Raw genomic sequence first — 20,828 nt, 5'->3', positions numbered from 1 at the left:
TCTGAGCTGTCAGAATTTTTAAATCAGTGTCTCTGCCAACTGGAAATATTTCGAGCAGGAATTCTGAAGTAGAGGTTTTCACAGATCACTGTTCTTAGGAACTGAGACCCAACCTGCGATGTATGTGGGACTCAGTGAAAAATATCTTAAAGGTGACATATTATGCAGTTTTTCCCATTCCTTTAATGTGTTATATAGATTTTTTTTGTGTATGTAAAAGGTTCTATGTAAAAGTTAAAAAGCCGAAAGTCCGAGGTAAAGGGAGGTCCTCTCCCCAACAGAAAAACACTGCTCCTGGAGTTCCTTAAACGGCTCGTCAGTAGTCCGCCAATACTTCCCTAACATGATGACTCACCATGTCACCGAAGTGCATAAAGCCTGTCGAACAGAGCCAGGTGAGAGCAAGAGAAGTTCCTACATGCACTGGAAGTGTAAAGCCTCAGGTTGCTGGACTTTGGGTGAAACCCTCCATGCATTGTGAGGAGCTTCCTTGTGTAGATATCAGTGGCTTGTATCTCCTCCTCTAGCAGGTTATTACACCAGTGGGTTATCTGATGACAGGCAGGCTGCATGTGTTGATGGCTTGGATCTTGTTTCTTTCTGTTCAGCTGACTCTGAATCAGAATCGGAGGTTCTCACTTACAAGGAATGCTTTGTTGATTAGTGCATAACAAACACAGTAAATAGAAAAATAAGGGAAGGATAAAGCAAATGAACTTAATAAGCAAGCACTGTAAGAACAAAGAGAATAGCAACTGCACAATAAAAAAATGTAATATATATAAAGTAAAGCTATATAGAATGGGAAATATGACAAATTGTACAATGTCATGCTGAGATTTACAGCTGATACAGGATGTTCAGAAGAAGATGGGCAAAAATAAGTGAAAGTGGTGGAATGAGCAGGGATGATGTGCGGGCTGAGTGTCAGTGGGGGTCTCTGACTTTTTTGTTAAGACCGACTGCAGACGGGAAGAGACTGTTCTTATGGCGTGAGGTTTTCTGCCATAGGGGAGTGCCACAGACAGATTGTGGGTGGGTTGGGAGGGGTCAACTGTAATCTGACCTGCACGCCGAGTCCTGGAGGCGTACATGTCTATAAGGGATGACAGTTTGCTGCCATTCACCTTCTCTGCAGAGCAAATTAACAAATGATACGGTGAAGTCTGCCCTTGTCGTTGGCAGTGGCAGCAGCGAACCAGACGGTGATGGAGGAGGGGAGGATAGACTCAATGATGGCCATGTAGAAGTGTATCATCATTGTCTTTGGCAGGTTGAATTCCTTCAGCTGCCGCAGGAAGTACATCCTCTGCTTTACTTTTTTTGGTGAGGGAGCTGATGTTTAGCCTCTCTGTAGGTATTTGGCTGTGGCTGACTTCCTTGTGGGCCTCTTTATGGATTCCATTTGCCTGTGGGATCCATAGGAATTTGTAGATGTCCTGAACATCTGCTATGTTGCCTTGTGGGAGCCCTTAGGGATGGGCACCAAAATCTGGTATTTAACAGGCCCCAGGTTATTAAATTTTGAAAGACTGTAGTATTGATAAGCTTCGACGTTACCGTTGCTGCTAACGTCCGCTAGCTCCCACTACCCGTCACATACGCAGACCTGATCCATGTGGCAATAGGGCAGAGAGCGAACTGCTCGAAAGTCTGCTTCTACTTCGACAAAACGATGGCGACAACACTTGGAACGCGTGGACAGTGAAAGTGCACTCTACTTCTGCTGGTCCCAGTCAAAGACAAGTCCAAGAAACATAACATTCGTCCATTCTACTCCTCACTGCTTTGAGTCAGAAATGATAGTAAAATGTAACACTGCTTATAATATCGCCAAAGAGATACATTTACAAAATGTAGGTCCCAAGTCATCCTCATGAAAAAGCACCTTTATTCCTTTTTAATCATTTACATAATGTTGAGAAATTACCAATATATATGGAAACTGCCAAGAGAAGGTATAATCGAGCAGCATTTACACAGACTTAACCAAAAGTGTACATATACAGGCTTAACAAACAGTGTGTGTATGTATGTATGTCTCCTCCTCAGCCATAACCTGCTAGACTCAAAAATCAACACTGTGCTGTCCATGTGCCAAGACACCAATCTCCTCAACCCCGTCCACGGGATCGTCCAGAGTGTGGTGTACCATGAGGAGTCGCCGCCCCAGTACCAGCCATCCTATTTACAAAGTAATACACGCTGATATTTTCTCACACTGACCGCAACCCTTTGCCTGAAATAAGTCATTTGAAATTGATAACAGCTCTATGTCCCCCGCCCCCAAACATACACATTCTTTCCCCTTCCTCTCATTTCACAGGCTTCGGCTTTAATGGACTTTGGAGGTTTGCCGGACCCTTCTCTAAGGTATGAATAATTATTTTTTCCTGTTGGTTTTTCTCAGGCACACTTGCCAGCCACACAAGAAAAATACCACTTTGAGGCAATTATTACTGTACATCAGCTTTGCAACCAGCCTTTACATATCACCACACTTATGCAACGGCAGCAGAGTTTTCAGTTCATATCGAGTCTACCATTGTCTCCAGCTTCTTCTGTCACCCCATAGAGTTAACTGCCTGGTGAATGGATTGTGTATTTTAATAGTATTACATTTGTTAGTAATAGACAGAAATATTTACAGAGTGAAAGCACAGTGTACCTGATACAAAAAATGTGTGATACATTTCATTGCAAAAGACGTTAAAGGCTGTAATTGATAATGGTGTTACACAGTAACGACTCTTCTTCCACAAACTTTGACATGTACTGACAATGGCATGCAGAGAGCACACTAAGCAGCAGCAGCCAAGTTTAGCTCTTTCAGAAATATATTTTCTTTTATCAGCTTGTTAGTTAAATTTTCTAAATGAAAAATTGAATCTATTGACCATTGGTCATACCAATATAGAGTGAAATCTAGTGAAACTTTTTGGTGATTCAATAAATGTCACCAATTTACTTTTAAATGTGTGCTCGCATTCCTTTGTTCTGGAAAAACACATTATTATTTTTTTTTTTTTGCCCAAGTATTCTGTATATGAAGCTCAGGTCCTGGAACACAACAAGTGTAAATTGTTAGATTAGACTTGGGCTGCCCCCTGAGAGTCAGCGATTCAAACCCCTCAGCCAACTCAGATTCTTCAAATTTAGCATAGTTTACTTCTGGGGCCATTTTGATGCCCAGGAGTAGCTGCATAGTGCGTGCTCCTCACGTTCATGCTGCTCTCAGAGGTAAGATCATTCCTCTGCCTCAAGTCATCCTGTCTGCTTGCTTAAGTTGTAAACCTAGACCCAGGGTGAGTCTGGGTCGGTCAGGATCCAAGAAAAAAAGTTCTTCTGCCTTGTGGCTTAGCAGTGGTGAATTTACAGCTCACAGCAACTTAATACGTTGTAAACTTGGTTAGCTCACATTGGCTCACATGAAAAAACCTGGCTTGTTTTCACTATATCATGAACATCACGGTCACCCTGAACGTCCCACTGAACCGCATTCAAAGACCTGCCAGATCAATTAAGCATTGCTTGATTGTCCATATGAAAATAAAGGAACATGTATATATTGAACAGTCAAATCTGACAAAATCGAGTTGAGTACAGACCTCGATTAGACTGACAGAACACATTAGATCAGCACCAGTGTAAACACTGTTGTTCGATTTTATAAACACCTTTCATTCTAACAGTTTTCATCTTCTCTGCTAACCTTGCAGCAAACCCAGATACCAGATTATGCCGAGCTCATTGTCAAGTTTTTGGAGGCACTGATTGACAGCTACCTGCCAGCAGCTGACGAGGAGCGAGGGGAGGAGCAGCTGAGGACGCCCACCTCCCCCTACCCCCCCACCAGCCAGAGCCAGCTCAGCATCACTGCCAACCTCAACCTGTCCAACTCCATGACCTCACTGGCTACTTCACAGCACTCACCAGGTTTGACACACACATACACAGACAGACCCTCACTCTGACTCTGTGGAATAAATGGAAACTGTTACTGGAGAATCACCACTGCTTCTTCTCTGAGGCTTCTTGTTCTTTGTTAACTCCAAACATAGGCAGGTGATAAAATATGTTTACCAGTGGCATCCACACTTCAGTCTTTCATACTGTGATATTCAGTTTCTCTGACCTCTGGCAGAGATGGATTCCAAATATCGAAATGGTTGTGACCTCCATAAATGGATAAATAAACACATCTCAGCCACTTAAGACACAGCGACCTCTGCTGTTAAAGAAAGGACATATTATAAGCAGGAGAACTCTTGAAATGAGACTTTTTTTGTCCCTCGTTTTATTTGACATTTGTTTACTCCTGTCAGACAAAAAATATATATTTTATACAATCATTGAAGTAGAGATAATGAGATCTGAAACATGAGTTTGTTGTATGTGAGGGAGGGAAATGTAGCAGTATAGCAGCTTAAGCAGCTTCAAGACATGCCAGCACTTCACCGGATAAAATACAGTTTTTATTTATTTATTTCATTTTGTGTCCAGTGCAAATAAAACCAAGATTAATACATTGTGTTTGATGCTTTGTCATGTTGTGAAGTGTTTGTTTCTTCTCCATCTCTTCTATGAGCTGCTGTGAGGGTCATAATTCTGACAAAGCTGGCATTGATAGGCTACTTGTCATGAACATTTTCAAATCATACTCGCTCTGCAGCAGCAAATAGCACTTAAATATTTTTTAGCGCGAGTTGAAGTGTGAAGTTGACACTTATAACCCACTAAGAATGAACTGGCAACTTTTTGACAATGAGCCACCAGTTAGAAACCACTGATTTAGGGGAAATTGTTGGTAATTGTTGAAATTGTAGTGTCGTATTTAGAAGCTGTCCTGAAATGGTTACAAACAGTTGATGACTGCCTCATATTAAGCTTTTAAAACCTTGTTTTGTGTCCTCCCTGTGGTTCTCAAGGCGTGGACAAGGAGAATGTCCAGCTGTCCCCCAGCTCTGCTCTGTCCAGTGGGGGTCGCACTCGCCACGGTTCAGCCAGTCAGGTCCAGAAGCAACGCAGTGCCGGCAGCTTCAAGAGACCCAGTATCAAGAAGATTGTCTGATCAGCCAGAGAACACCATCCCATTCACATCACATGATTTTGCATTGAGGAGAAATATTACCAACTTGAATTCTGTGTTGCTTAAGGTTTATCAAATCTATTATTTGAGCCTTTCTGTGGTGTTGGAGAAGGTTCTGTTCAATCGTTTCTCCTCACTTCTAAGCGCCTGCTGACACATGCATCTGCAGAAAAGGCTGTTGGGAATAACTCTGGACATGAAGATGAAGTTATGGACATGGACTACTTGAGTTTGAACTGTAACATCCCTTAGCCTTCCTCATGAATAAAAACTCCTTGAGATGGACCAAAATTAAAGCAACAGCGGCGGGAGGCTGTATCTATGACAGGACCTTCCCTCTGGTCCTACTCGGACAAGTCAGCTCCCCTCTCGCGGTTTTGTACATATTTTACATAGACAGATTATGTATAACCAGTCCTTAGTGCTAATTTCAATGTAGATGATTTCTCCATGGTGTGCCTTTGTCAGGGGTTTTCAGTGTGTACAATTTGTAAAGTAAAGGTCAAACCTTGCTGAGGACAAAGAACAGGTACTAATTATGGAGGCAAGCTGTCCATATCACCACAAGTTCACACAAGCTGCGTCATGACTGGCCTCGAATGATCGTCAAATATACAATCCTCCATTTACCTTGTTGCCTGAAAGTATTTATCCTGTACAGCTAGATAATGCTACACAAATCATCTTCTTTTTAAACACTTTCAAAGTATCAATATGAAGGTTGCAAAACAGGGGAAAGGGGAAACAACTGTGTAAATAGCTCAAAGCTTTTTTGTTTGTTTTTTGTGCAATTGCTTTTATTTAGCAAATGTTTGTTGCAATTTGGTTGGTTATATTTTGTATGAACCGAATTTTCAGCAGCATAGCATTTTCATTTGTTTACACAGTAAAAGCAAAATTGTGTAATAGGCAATAATCCTCAACTAATTTTTCAACCACCGATTATTTTGTGCAGTGTACTGGGACAACACATCACTATGTCAGTTTTGTGAAATATAAAGCCACCTCCAAGTTGACATTGAGAAATAACTTTTAATAATTACATCCAGTGATCATTTTTAAACAAAATTGGCAATAGCCATTATGTTTAATCCCACCACAAAAGAACACACCGCCATTTCTTTCCCCTCAGCTGTCTGAGCTGAACCCACTGTTGTGGGAGGTTTGTCCACCCTAAGATAACCTTTGTCAGTTTGTTAGGGCCATGCAGCATTGGACACTATAGTGTTGATGGAGTGAAAATATTTTTTTTCTACAGAAATTTATTGTTTACAAAAGTACTCTTTCCAAAGTCAGGAATTCACTAACACACTTAGAATGAGCCACATTTCTCAAAAGCACAGATCAGAGGTAGTCTTAAATGACAATAAATAATCTGATCAAAAAAGTTAACAGGACAAGGAATCTAGCCAAACATGTCATGCCATCACTGGACTCTTTTAGCTACACACAGTTAAGTCAGAATGAACTCACCTCTGATTTCAGTATTCTCTAACTCCAGCACAATAAAGTGTTGAGGGAGTTCCATCATTTCCACACAGTGGCGAAATATGAATCCTCCACAGATGTGATACACAAACAGTCAACATCTGGTGTCAGTAGCAGTGATTCAATGCTGATGTCAGTCTGGTACTGACTGACATGAGGACCGAGCTATTCAATGCAACTCTGTTATGCTAGCTTTATGTCTACGTGTCCACACTATGTCATCTGTCTGCGACACAGGTAGAGCCGTACGTTCTGTTTATATATCATGGAGGGAGGTAATAAGGATTCATCAGGCCGGACGTTATTTCACAATTAATATTCCAACAAGATCTACAACTACTTGCAATAGCTGCAAAGGAATATTTTGAGGGGTGGCAGTGGCACTACAAATTATTATTAAACTAAATCAAGCATCTCCAGAAGCATGATGCCAATAAATAACAGGTCATTTAACTTGTGTGTTGTCAGGCCCTTAAACATTGATTCCAAAGCTGTCACCATACAGAACTCATAGATTGATTCATTATTCCTATAGTGTGAGATGGAGATTTCCTTTAGGAGCTGTAATAATCAACCAGGTTATTGCTGGTGTAAAAGCCAGAAGTTGGATTTTAGATCAGCCCACTGTTCCCTCAGCACATCAGGTACTGCAGGGGAACCGGTAGTCGACTTTCAAAAACATGTTTCAGGCACATCAGCTACACATCACATCAGCTACACATAATTGCAGACTGTTCTCCATAGTATTTCAGATGATTTAGTTGAATTTGTTTCCAAAATTACAGTCAGCAATTGGCTATCTCGTGTTTTATACAAGAGCAATCAGAGAGGTCCGTGCCGTCTGTGTTTTCTCAGAACTGCATGTGCTTCTACTGTACACAAACAATCTTCAACAGAACCCAATACATTGTCATGACTGAAACCAATGACATTTCAGTTGAAAAAAATGATGTTTTAGGTCTTTTAGAAAGTGTCATCTCAGAATTTGTCCACCAGGGAGCATTTTATTTTTCCACTGTAAAATAATCTGTGGACTTATAATATTTAACAACAAATGGCGGAATCAAAACACGACTTCGTGGATTTAAGGCAGAGTCGAGTTTGCATTAGCACAACACAATGATGCCTCTTTGACATGATGGTCATTGCGATGGATGACACCTGCCTGCAGGTTGATTTAGATGAACTGAAATAACTGGGAACTAATGGCTGCCTAGAGAGTGGCGTGACCTACTGACAGATTAAAAACACCATGGTTTATTGTAAACTGGTCTAAATGTTTAAACTTGCAGACAAACAGCTGCTAAATTGTTTTCAATTTATTGGGTTGTTTAGTTGAGCAGGTGCACAATTAGACTACGCTGATCAATGTTCCACTCGGACCCTCCGTCCACACCTCAGCTACGGTTGGTTTGTCAAAACGCTTCTATCCTGCCTTATCTATTCATGACAAGAGTCAAGTATTGTTCAACTCCTATTTTATTTTTGTCTGAGCAACATCTCCATATTTCTTGAGTGCTCATGTTCACTATGAATACATATGTGAATCACTTCACAACTGATTAAGTTTTCCTTGTAAAATAGTTTGCATTATTTTCCCTCTGTCCATGGAGTTCATTCAGCCAACACATGGTCACTAGATGAATGCCATTCATCAGCCTCAGAAACAAATTTATTGTTCAGCCCTGAAGAACGGCAAAAGAATGGATACATTTAAATAAATTCCCTGGTCCACTGAAGGCTGTGGAAGTGGATTGTAGCCTGATGAATGGATCCATCAGCAACCAAACTTTTCTTGTTGGCCTCCATCTCTAATAAGTTGTCATAAAAAGATTTGCTCTTATTTTGTGAATCAGAAACCAACCACAAAATGTTTTTTTTTCCAATGGTGAAAAATCAGAACATGGCTTCAGAAAAAAGGATGATTGCCACTCCAGTTCATCTGCTTTGATCTAGACTGTGTAATGTATTAACTAAAAAGCATCCCGGCACAGAGGTGAATTTGACAATTATGGAAAATAGCACTTACTTTTCAATTTTGTCCTGAAAAGTCTTGGTGGTGTAGCTCAGTTGGACACTTGAACAGTTGAAACGTGGCCCTATATGTGTCTGATTGTCAAGGAAAAGTTGGAAAAAATTGAAGCTATCATAAAGGTCAGACATTGTTTAACAGTCCAAAAAGCACTTTGTTTGAAGCTTACCGAAGACTTCAGCTACTGACACGATTGAACAAATACATGAAATGTGTCAAGGTTCTATTTAATGTCAGGTTAACACAATGTTTTCAGCAGTTATGACATCTTCAAAGTTATTCTAGTGTAGCTTTTAAAACTGACACTTTCATTGTCTGTTCTTAAAGCTACACTCCTTTATTTCCTTTGAATATGTGTACTTAAAGCCTGAATAACACAATCAGCTTGTGTACCTTTAGCAAATTGCAGCCAGAAAATCTGAAGGCAAGATTTTATTTGACCACCATGTTATCAGTTGTCTCCAGGTTCTGTTTTGACTAGTGAGTGAATGGAAATATAAAGGATTGTGTATCCATAACCTCTTAAAGAAGTGACTGACTTGCACTAATTTAAAATCAGTCATAGGTTAAGATGAAAAATCTCAAAGTGTGGCATGTTTAATTTGATGTTATGCAAAATCTAATGTCTGCAGAGTATTAGTCTGAATTTAGTTTTTATTGCAGTAAGTGTGACAATTGTAAATACTTTGTGTACAATTTGAGATGGTATATTTACTACACTGTACATACATGTGATATTGTATCATTTTGTTTTTGTAAAGCAGTTAGTTTCTGTATAATAATATACAAATTGAATTATTCCAGTGTTAGTAATAAAATGTTTTGCTCTCCACGATATTTGAATCTGTCTTTGACACTCACCCACTTTTATAAACAACACCAAAAAGTAAAACCCAAAACTGATTTTTCTTTATGAAGGTTAAATATGTTGAAAGTTTTTTTTTAAATTTAAAACATCAGGGTTCTTCTGTGTTTTGAATGAAAGAAAAAATCTGATTTCTTCAGAAGGGCAGTGCGGTGGTAGTGGTTACAACTGTTGCCTCAAAGCAAGAAGGTTCTTGGTTTGAATCCAGTTTGGGCCGTCTAAGCCTTTCTGTGTGAGTTTGCATGTTCTCCCTGTGTCTGTGTGGGTTGTCTCCGGATACTTCAGCTTCCTCCCACCGTCCAGAAACTTGTAGATTGGAGTTAGGTTGATGTGTCTGCTTCCTGTTGCAGCCATCTCAGTTGCAACATAATTATATTCAGTATGTTTTTATACATAATTTAAACCTGGACATTTATTTTCCGCACTAAACAAATTCTAAGTGGTGACTCTTCCAACCACGTTGTCCTTCAACTGCGTAGATAACTGTGATTGTTTTGTCTTCCTTCTGAAATGCTCTGACAGACTGGGGGTCCCTTTGCAAAGGCTTTAGTAAAATCACAAAGACAACATGTTTTGCAATCTTAATTTTAGATTTTCCCCTCAAACTTTGGCATTGCCGGCAGGATCAGTCACATGAGGGGTTCTGGACTCTGAATTATTCCAGTGTTCTGGACTCTGAGTTAAAGATGGATCATGCACACCCTGATGTGTGACCTACCCTCGCCTTAACCTCCCCATTTAGATGGGTTAAGACGTGAGGACCTGTTATCCGACTCATTCACTGCTGCTATCCAAGAGGTTAAGAATCTGAAATGTGATCATTTACTATTCAGAAAATTTGAGTGAATAAAAGGAATGAATTGTGAATATGTTTTTGGAACCTCAGATGAAATAAGATTCTTGTTACATTTTAGAGTGTAATATAACTGATGCAACTGATTGGGATAGACTGAAATTGACTGAAATTGTTCAAAATAAGTACTGGATACTGATTGCTATTGAGAATAGTTAAATACGAACTGTGATAATGCGAGTTCAACCACTTTGGGCAACAACTGATTAATTAATTTTCTCATCGAAAAAATTTAAATTTCAGAAATGTACCAGAATTTTAAGATTTGCATGATGGAAATGAAAAAACAAGTGGGTTGTATATTCATTATAATATAAATATTGTTTACAATCACATTATTATTGCATGGGTTCCTCAGATAGCAAAAATGAAAAGAATGGTGATCCAGTCAAACTCCAAATATAAATTAAAGCTGGTAGGAGCGATGATCGGGCCCTTGCACATACACGCACGTCGGGGCGTGCTACATCGACGGCCTTGTTACTGGAATTTTGGTCTGGCATGTTGCTCTGAATTTTGATGTATTTTTGAGTTGAGTTCGTCCGATGGCTGCCTTCTCCCATCAGGCACTTTTCCGGCTCCACGCATTGACAAAAGGTGGAACAGTCACTGAAGCATGTTTTGAGCCTACATTTGCAAACTTAATTCAAAATTTGTCGACTTCCTGTTGGGTTTAGGTCATGGCAACAGGATACTTTTTTTCAGGCTTGAAATGATACACGTGCCCCTGAAATTTCATACAGGAAGGTAAAAAAGTGAGGAGGGGCTTGATTTTTGAAAAATTCTAGGGGGCGTTATGTAGCCGTTTTGGATTACCCAACCCCATCTCAGATTGAGCTACTCATCGTTTGTAATAAGTGTGAGTATCGTTTCATTTGGTTAAGTTTTAAGGTCTTTTCTATATGTTGTCCAAGTTTTAAGTGGACCTGATTAAACTCCTAGGAGTAATTCGTTAAAGTACGACCCCTTCAATTAGCCACACTAAATTAAAAATTGCCAAATTCTTTTTAGTCGGAGGTAATGGCTGCCAGAGGCTTTTTAGGTCCTGACATGATACATGTGCCTACCAGATTTCGGCCATCTACTTCAAATTTAAAGCTGGGGGCCTTGACTTTGAAATGTTGTAGGGGGCGCTATCGAGCCATTTTGACACAATTAGACCAAAGAGCCATTTCAGACGTCAGAATTTGCCGCCCTAAATATGTCTGCCAAGTTTCATAAGACACAAACCATCCCAAGTCCCCTATGGATTCCCTGGGCCACACCCAGCACCAAGACTTCATGCCTGAGTAGTGGGAGCAATTTTTGATGTGTACCAAATTCAATGAGTTTTTGCCTATCGGAACAGCCTCAAAAATGGCCCGTCGCAGCTAAAAAATATATATATAATAAAAGCTGCAAGTAGCGATGATCGGGCCCTCGCACATACATGCACATTGGGGTGTGTCGCAGATATCCCTTCCAGTGTCCACTATGTGGCACTAGAGAGAACCCTGTAAAACTATGCATTAATCTGAATGTCATTTGTAAATGGACTCTATAGGGTTAAGTGTCTTGCCCATTGTAATTGTAACAGATTAATTGTATGTCTCTGTAAAATTTAATACACAAAATTTATATAATTTAATAAAAAAAGAGAACCCTGTAAAACTAGGAAAATAATCCTAATCCACCTTTTAACAATTCTTTGCATTGCAAACATAAAATTCCTATCTTGAGCAGAGATGTGCTCGGTTTGTTTCTGCTTTTCGACATAACTACCATGAATCAGATTTAAAACAAAAATGTAATTTCTCTGATTCAATTATTTGTCCTCACTGATTCCGCTCCTCTCTACATCCAGTCTGTAGCTCCCTTGACCACCGGCTCTCTCTCTCTCATTCTCTCGGTGCAGGAAGAGGAAAGTGTTTGTTCTGTGACAACATGAAACTCTCATGACTCACTGATTCTCTCTGCTCACGTCAAGGGGAGTTTGTGGATTAGTACAGATGGGAATTGGGCAGAGCATGATAATTAAATGCTGAGTTATCTATATTTTCTATATAAAAATTATTACACTCTCAAAATCAAAAGGGCTTCGCGAGGAGGACGTAGTTAAAGTATGATGTTAGAAAAGTACCCCAAATGCACCAACTTTGCATTTAAAATTCAAAATGTCAGACTTCCTGTTGGGGTGGAGGAAATGGCATCCATAGGCTTTTTGGTAGGTCCTGGCATGATAAAAGTGCCTACCAACTTTAGTTACGTATGGCAAGTTTCGTGCCTGTTGAAGCATCCCTAACCCCTTAAAACACAATTTCCTGTGTCATGTTGAATCAGGCTTTGCCACAGCCACGCCTTTAGACTTTGATTAAAACCTTGGGTATCGTTTAATCCGTAAGGTCTTTTCTATATGTTGAACCAAGTTGGAGATGGATCTATTAACCACCTAGGAGGAATTCGTTAAAATACGACCCCTTCATGAAGGGCCACGTGATGTGGAGTGAGAAGGAGCGTCTGACTGGAGCTGAATACTTTTTGGAACAATTCAGGGATAGTTTTACACTTCTAAAACAGGTCAACCACAAGGGTAATGTCACTGCGTGAACTTTGGGCAAAAACACCTGACAGTAGAAAGGGCTTGTGACCTAAAACTCAACTCGAAATCCGTCAAGTTCAGAGACCGGCGCACCTAACAAAATGGCGGAGGGTGATGAAATAGGCAGCCTGGTAAGCAAGATTAGAGAAGGAGTATTTGCTAAGCTCAGCACCAGCTTGGATATTAAATTCGACCAGATTGCCAAATCAGTGAGCTCGGTGTGCGAAAATGTTAAAGTTGTTGTAGTGTCTTTTTGTCAATAGATGCACTGTGAGTAGTTCACATTATCTTATTATTATCATTATCACATTATCTACCGGAGGGCCAAATCAGGGGCTTCCTGTGGACCCCTCACCTCAACTTTTGACCCCTTTGAGTTCTGCATCTCTTCATAGCCTTTCTTAATTCAAACCAGATGTTCCTACTCAAGCCAACGATGGACCTATAAATGTAACCCCCAAGAAGAGTCGGGAGGGTTGTCATTTTGGCCGGACACTCTCCAAGTTCTGCAGTGCTTGTAATCGATGCTGGTCTTTTTGTAATAAACCTTTATATACAATCAAGACGGTGTCGGCGGACTTCTCTTCAATACATCTTCACATCATCGCTACTTAGTATACAACATTGTCTAAAGAAGGGTGGAGGACGCAGAACAAAGAATTTCCGACACAGAGGACACGGTATCTCAGCTGCGAACTAAACATGAACACGCCGTGGCACGGCAACACCATAGACTTCTTTGAAACGTGGTTACCGAAAACCCTTCCCCTCATGGTGAGAAACGGGCTGATCAACATGGACAGATGCCATCGTAGCCCTGCATAGCTGTGGACGGAGTCAACGAGACAGAGGATCGTGTATATCCGTGTTCACAACTACACAGATAAACAGATGATCATGCAAAGCGCATGTAAAATGGGGGAAATCACTGTCTCTGGCAACCACATACACCTCTTTGAGGATTTCTCTCGGTCCTCCATGAAAAATTTGAGTTTCTGAAGGCAAAAACGTCATTCCAAGCACTGGAGATTCCCTACAGGACGCTTTTCCCCGCAGCGCTGCGCATCACACATGACAGCAAGGTCCAGCTGTTCAAAAACCCAGCAGAAGCAGAGAGGTATGTGAAAGAGATGCAGAAAGACAAGTCTGGGGATTTATGTTCAATGCTTGTTCAAGTTTTTTTTATGTTAATGGCAAGAAAGATGTTGGAGATCAACAGGGCTCACATGTGCCCTATAGCTAGGTTCATTTATATGTGAATGTAAGTGTTTTCTCATTGTTAGGTGGTTTTTTGGGGGTCTTTTATATCCCACCACAATAGGGGAAACTATTGCCCGAGGGCAGATATGTCCTTCTCCATAGCACAATATATGGTGTACATGTCACTATGATACACATATGTCCCTAATCCTCTGTCTTCTTCATTCTGGACTGGGATAGCAGCAGTCTTGGAGGAATATATATGTCTTTTTTACAGTGTTGGGGGGTGACTTCAACTGTTGTTTAAACAATAAACTAGAATGAACCCCTACAGATACAAAAAGAAAAACAGATACAGGTGCTCTGCTGACTAAAATGTTAGACATCTCAATGATGGATGTCTGGAGAATTTTGAATCCATCAGCAAGGGACTTCACGTTCTATTCCAATCCACACAATTCCTATTCTTGAATTGACTACTTCTTGCCACAGCAAATCATGGTAGTATGACATGTAGTATAGGATCTATCCATATCATCTGGAAATGATGATAAGTGAAGCTACACTTGGTATACAGAGATGGCAATTTCCGTCATACTTACGAAATGATAAGGAATTTAGGAAAAAGATGTAGGCAGAAATAGATCTTTATTTTTTTTGATATGAAAGACAACCGTGAAACCCTAACCCTGACCTGAATTTCTCTGGGAATCTACAAAGGCTTACCTCAGAGAATTCACTATATCATATATGTCACACAGAAAGAAAACATTGCTACTTAAGCAAAGCGAATTGGAAACAGATTTATAAAAGGTGGAGTATGTTCATAAATACAACCCAACTAAAACAAACCTCATTAAAGTTCAGACTATTAAAGCAGCACTAAACTCGATTCTGAATGAGATGGCTTTCAGGTCATTATGTTATCAAAAGCAGCGACTGTATGAATGCGGGAACAAACCTAGTAAATACCTAGCAGGCCTACTAAACAGGAAACTAAATTATACCATAGCAAGGATCGAGATCTGAGTGGGAAAAGACACTTTGACCACAAAAACATTAGTTCAGTCTTTGTATCATTTTACAAATCGTTATATAAATCTGGTAACAATAGTACTCAAGAGGAACTTGACAAGTTATTTTCAAGAATTGAATCACCATTATTAACAAAGGAACATCAAACAACCCTGGGGAGGCCAATTCAGGAGAATTAAATATTAGAGGCAATAGGCCTATGCGCAGTGGAAAGTCCCTGTGCCCAGATGGGTTCCCAACTGAATAGTTTAAAGCTTTCAAAAATAAGACCTGGTCAAAACCTATAACTACAGTTTCAACACTGCCCCATTTGCCGGAAACAATGTCATTGGCTAGCATCAGTCTGATTTTGAAAAAAAACAATGACCCTGAAGATCCAGAGTCTTAAAGACCCATCTCACTCAACAATGTAGATGCAAAGATCCTGGCTTAGGTTTTGACCTTGAGGCTCGAATCAGTAATATCATTACTAATTAAACCTGGTCAAACAGGCTTTATTAAGGGGAGGAGCTCCTTTAAGAGCATCAGGAGACTTTTAAACAAATGATTATATTTTCCACTTATTACAAGGGTTACGACAAAAACAAACAAACAAACAGAACAAGTCAGGTTATTGTTAAGGCATCTTCCTATAAAGTTCTATGACATTACAATGAGTTCCACTTCGTGAACTAAAGTATGTATGAGCATGTTTCGGAAATTAAGAATAAACATACAATTAAAGAAAAATGAATAAATGTCATGTGAAACAATACATTTGTAAACTTGGTTTGGTAACAGATCTCCAAAATGTGGCTATGGTGTGTTCTGCTTGTAACAAGCAGTATTCACTCATTTTCTTACTTGCTTAAGGGATACATATCTTGCGGCATAATGATAATTTCACACCTGTGACGTATGAAAGGATATTCAAAACTTCTAACCAGGAAGTCTGTATACTCGGGCAGTCCCATAGGCAATGAAGTAGAGCACCTTTTTGTTGTTAAAATGGGTGTTTATATTTTTATGCTTTTAGGCAGATCTTCTGCGAGAAATCAGGCCTCTCTTGGAGTCGTGTTTTACTGTTATTTCCTCCACAGAGGTAAGAATAGGTAAGGATAATGATTTTTCCGTCTTGAATATGAAACTTTTGATCTGTAGATATTTAAAGAAATGCTTGGACTGAATGTCATATTTCTGTCGCAAATCTTCAAAAGACATGAGAACATTTTTATTGAATAGGTCAGCAACCTTACATATGCCTTTATCAGCCCAGATTTTAAAGCCCATATGGGTCTTACCCAGTGAGAAGTGACGGTTTCCCCAGATCGGAGAGAATTGTGATAATGATGTTTAGGTACCTCAAACCATACCTGAATTGTATTTTTAACGAAGGGATTCTGAATACATTTCTTGAGTTCCTTTAGTTTAGCTGAGTACAAGTAAGAACTGAGATGTAAAGGAGATGTAATCTTTCTTTCAGTGCTTACCCAGGACAATGGTGTTCCTAGTGAAAACCAGCAGGAGGCAGTAGAGAATTGGGCTGCCCAATTATATCATTGAAGGTTTGGAAGTTTCAGACCTCCATTTTCATAGGGGAGATAAAGCAAAAATAAGTGAAGCTTAGCCCTTCTATTATTCCAGATAAACTTACAAAACATGCTTTTCATTTTGGCAAACAACTGAGTAGGAGGACTAAGAGGAATCGACTAGAAGAAAGAAAGGAATTTTCGGAGAACATTCATCCTGAGAATATTTATGTGGCCTATCATGGAAATTGGTAACAATGACCATTTATTAATTGATCTCCATTAGTATCTGTGATCTCATTGATTGTTCTCTCATTTTGCAATGTGCCATGCTAGGAGTTTTCCTGCCTTCTCTCCCTGATCATAGTAAGCCTGCTTCCGTCTGATTAATCTTGCTGAGGCTTTATTAGTGGATAGCATATTATATTTTGCTTTTAAAATCATTAGTTTTCTTTGTGCCTCACTGCTATTATTTGTATTTATTTCCAATTCAAGCTCCTTTTCATCCCTTTCAAGCTCTAGCATGTGTAAACATCGTTTATGTGATTTCTTTTTAGTGTAACCCATCATTTGACCTTGAATGTAGGCTTTAAAGGCCTCCCATCTTACTGTCGCAGACGTTTCAGTAGTATTGAGCAGGAAGTAGTCGTCTATATTTGACCTGACATATTTCAGAAGGGTTTTGTAACCAACGTGGCTTTAGACGCCAGAAAGTGTTCCCTCAGCGGCAGCAGAGTACTTGAGCAAAATAAAAGCATGGTCAGATATTAGGAAACTCTTATACATACATTCTTTAACAAGAACAATTGTACTGAAAATAACATAATAGTCTATACGACTGTTGGTATTATGGCTAGTAGAGTGACATTTTTTTATGGGGTTTTTAAATCTCCAAATATCTTTTAAATTTAAATCAAGCATAATCTGATGTATAATGTTCCTGCTTCTTGGATGAGAAATATCTGAACCTGAAGATCAGTCAAGTTTCGGATCTAGGGCGCAGTTGAAATCACCACCTATTATTATGTCACCGTGCAGTGAAGAGATTGATAGGAACAGATTATTATGAAAGTTCGGGTCATCATTGTTGGGTCCATACAAATTAACTAGAATTAAATCTCGGTTCAGTAATGAACCTTGTATAATGATGAATCTGCCTGCAGGATCCAACACAGTTTTTTGTATGTGAAGGGGAATGGATTTATGCACAAGCACGGCAACGCCTCTGGCATGTGATGAAAAAGAACATGCTATTACTTGACCTGGCCATCTTTTCCTTAATCAAGGAGTTTCACTTGAGAGTAAGTGTGTTTCTTGTATAAAGATGGTTTTTGAGTGATACTGTTTTAGTCTGGTCATTACTGGTTTTAGTTTGAAAAAGCTTAAAAACATTGAATACCTATAAACAAACCCCAAACTACCCAACTGTGAAGTTATCCCTCCCTCCCAGAAAAAAAAAGACTTGGTTATAGACACTGATCCTTTATAAGGAGCAGAGAAAGTGTCCTACTGTTAATACAGACTTATGCTCCGACCCTGGTAGCAACACTATTATTTACAACAGTCTCTGCAGATTCATCCTAAGGTGTCCGTATCAAACTCATCACGAATCTTTGAACTGGTTATACCCAAAAACTCGAAGACACTACAACTGGGTCCTATGTATCTTTAAATGTATCAATTTGAACTATCCCTCCTATCTAAAACAATATCTAACCCCATATTTATCCGTTTACCCTCTTAGACATTCTCAACAACCCTATTTTACTATTCCTAGAACCGATAAAGAAACTGGCAGATGTGCCTTTAAATACAAAGCACCTTCTGACTGGAACAATCTCCCAGCTAACATTAGAACTATTAACTCACTACACATCTTCAAGAACTTACTATTTTCCTTTCTCTAAACATCATGTTGCTGCCTTGTTGTATGGTCTTCTTGTGCTTTTCATTTTGTAAAGCATTTACTTGTTAATATATCTGTTATAATTCTGAACTTCATTCTATGAGTATTATTACATTTCTTAAAATTATTTTATTATATAATTGTATTATTATTATATTTATTATTATTATTTTTATTACTATTGCTACTACTAATTTCTTGCAAGAGCTGTGGGTTCAGGGTAGACGGATGTGTGGGGGTCGGTAAATAAGAGACTTTATGTATGTATGTAAGTTGTATGTGATTCGTCGAGTTGTTTTCATCACCTTCACCTTGTCTTGATAATTGAGAAACTTCATGATGATGGCGCAGGGGGGCCAGTTCGGAACCTGCCGACCTGGTAATCTGTGTGCTCATTCTATGATGAGCGGGCTTTGAAAAGTGTCTGGACCCAAAACTTCTAGCAGCAGGTTTGAAGGAACGACATAGAGGCTCCACCTTTGGCTCCTTTGGGTAGACCAATTAGCCTCAGATTTGATCTTTGATGTCTGGTTTCCAGATCATCCAGTTTCAGGGTAAATTTTGGGGACTTTTCATGCATGTTGCAACAGTAAAAAATTATAAAAAGCAGAATACAAAGAAACAAGAAGGCCTTTGCCAGCCTTCTGCTGGTCGGCGCTCGGGCCCCAATAAACAGAGCAAATACAAGAGGACCTTTGCCAGCCTCCAGGTGCTCGGGCCCTAATAATAATCCTTACAGAAACAATAGGGCCTTGCACCTCCGGGGCCCTAAAAAACAAGAGCTCCACACTGACATCAACAACAGACATTCCTAAGAACCAACATCCATCAGTAGATCATTGTAAGACCTACATTTGTTTAGTTTACCCCTCATCATCTCTCCTGCCATGTTCTATACCTCTCTAAACCGCATCCATTTGTCTCACTCTGTAATTATGAGTCACTGAAAACTATTTGGTTTCTGCTGACACAGAGATAGAGAGAGAGAGAACCGGAGAGCCACAGCACATAAATCTATTACAAGAGAATTTGTTGATATTAAGCTGTACCGGAATAAAAAATGCAAATTTAGGTATGTTTTTATTTGTCATCACTGCATACTAAACCAATTAGACTTAAACGCCTTATGTTACTTTGAGGGGAAAAATATCTTCTTCATGAAATTTTCATTGATATGACTATAGCAACACAGATATTTTGTAATATTATTTATTTATTTATTATTAGAATTTACTGAATAAATGTTTGCATCAATGTGCATTAAACAGTATAGTATATGCTTGTTCAATTTCCACTCAATCACTCTAGATATATATTTCTCATCTGACTTCACTGTGTGGAGCGCCTGTAGATCACTCCTGTAGATCGCTCCTTTAGATTACTTCTGTAGATAGTCCTGTCGATCACTCCTTCAGATTACTCCTGTAGATCACTCCTGTAGATCAGTCCTGTAGATCACTCCTGTAGATCAGTCCTGTAGATTACTCCTGGAGATACTCCTGTAGATCACTCCTGTAGATCACTCCTTCAGATTACTCCTGTAGATCAGTCCTGTAGATCACTACTGTAGATCACTCCTGTAGATCACTCCTGTAGATCAGTCCTGTAGATTACTCCTGGAGATACTCCTGTAGATCACTCCTGTAGATTACTCCTGGAGATACTCCTACAGTTCACTCCTGTAGATTCACCTGTAGATCAATCCTTCAGATTACTCCTGTAGATCACTCCTGTAGATCAGTCCTGTAGATTACTCCTGGAGATACTCCTACAGATCACTCCTGTAGATCACTCTTGTAGATCACTCCTGTAGATCACTCCTGGAGATACTCCTGGAGATACTCCTACAGATCACTCCTGTAGATCACTCCTGTAGATTACTCCTGGAGATACTCCTACAGATCACTCCTGTAGATTCTCCTGTAGATCAATCTTTCAGATTACTCCTGTAGATCACTCCTGTAGATCAGTCATGTAGATTACTCCTGGAGATACTCCTACAGATCACTCCTGTAGATCACTCCTGTAGATTACTCCTGGAGATACTCCTACAGATCACTCCTGTAGATTCTCCTGTAGATCACTCCTGGATGGCTGAGAATCACTCAGCTGAATGTGCAATGCTGCGATACACTGACCATTAGTGAAGGACGAGCAGCTGTGAGATCCACACATGTGGAGAGGGATTCAGCTAATCGGGCTGAGGGAGGAGTCACCTTCTTTGTCTGGCTCAATGATCATGCTTAAGAGAGCTGCATAGATATGTGTCTGGTT

General features: G+C 39.6%; 1 protein-coding gene across 2 annotated transcripts in view; it reads left to right on the top strand.

Moving 5' to 3' along the window:
- nf1a (neurofibromin 1a) overlaps positions 1-9,444 on the top strand; it is a 102,902-nt gene extending 93,458 nt beyond the window's left edge. For both annotated transcript variants that reach the window (XM_047335433.1, XM_035622816.2), the window contains exons 54-57: positions 2,053-2,195; positions 2,327-2,373; positions 3,720-3,936; positions 4,929-9,444. In XM_047335433.1, the coding sequence (XP_047191389.1) occupies positions 2,053-2,195; positions 2,327-2,373; positions 3,720-3,936; positions 4,929-5,071 (550 nt within the window). In that variant the 3' untranslated portion in view covers positions 5,072-9,444. The remainder of the gene's footprint in view (positions 1-2,052; positions 2,196-2,326; positions 2,374-3,719; positions 3,937-4,928) is intronic.
- The last annotated feature ends 11,384 nt before the right edge of the window (positions 9,445-20,828 follow it).

This window comes from Scophthalmus maximus, chromosome 11, assembly GCF_022379125.1.
Source record: "Scophthalmus maximus strain ysfricsl-2021 chromosome 11, ASM2237912v1, whole genome shotgun sequence".
In the NCBI taxonomy this organism is placed as follows: Eukaryota; Metazoa; Chordata; class Actinopteri; order Pleuronectiformes; family Scophthalmidae; genus Scophthalmus; species Scophthalmus maximus.
The sequence above is the reverse complement of the archived record's forward strand: the minus strand, read 5'-3'. Positions and strand labels throughout refer to the sequence as shown.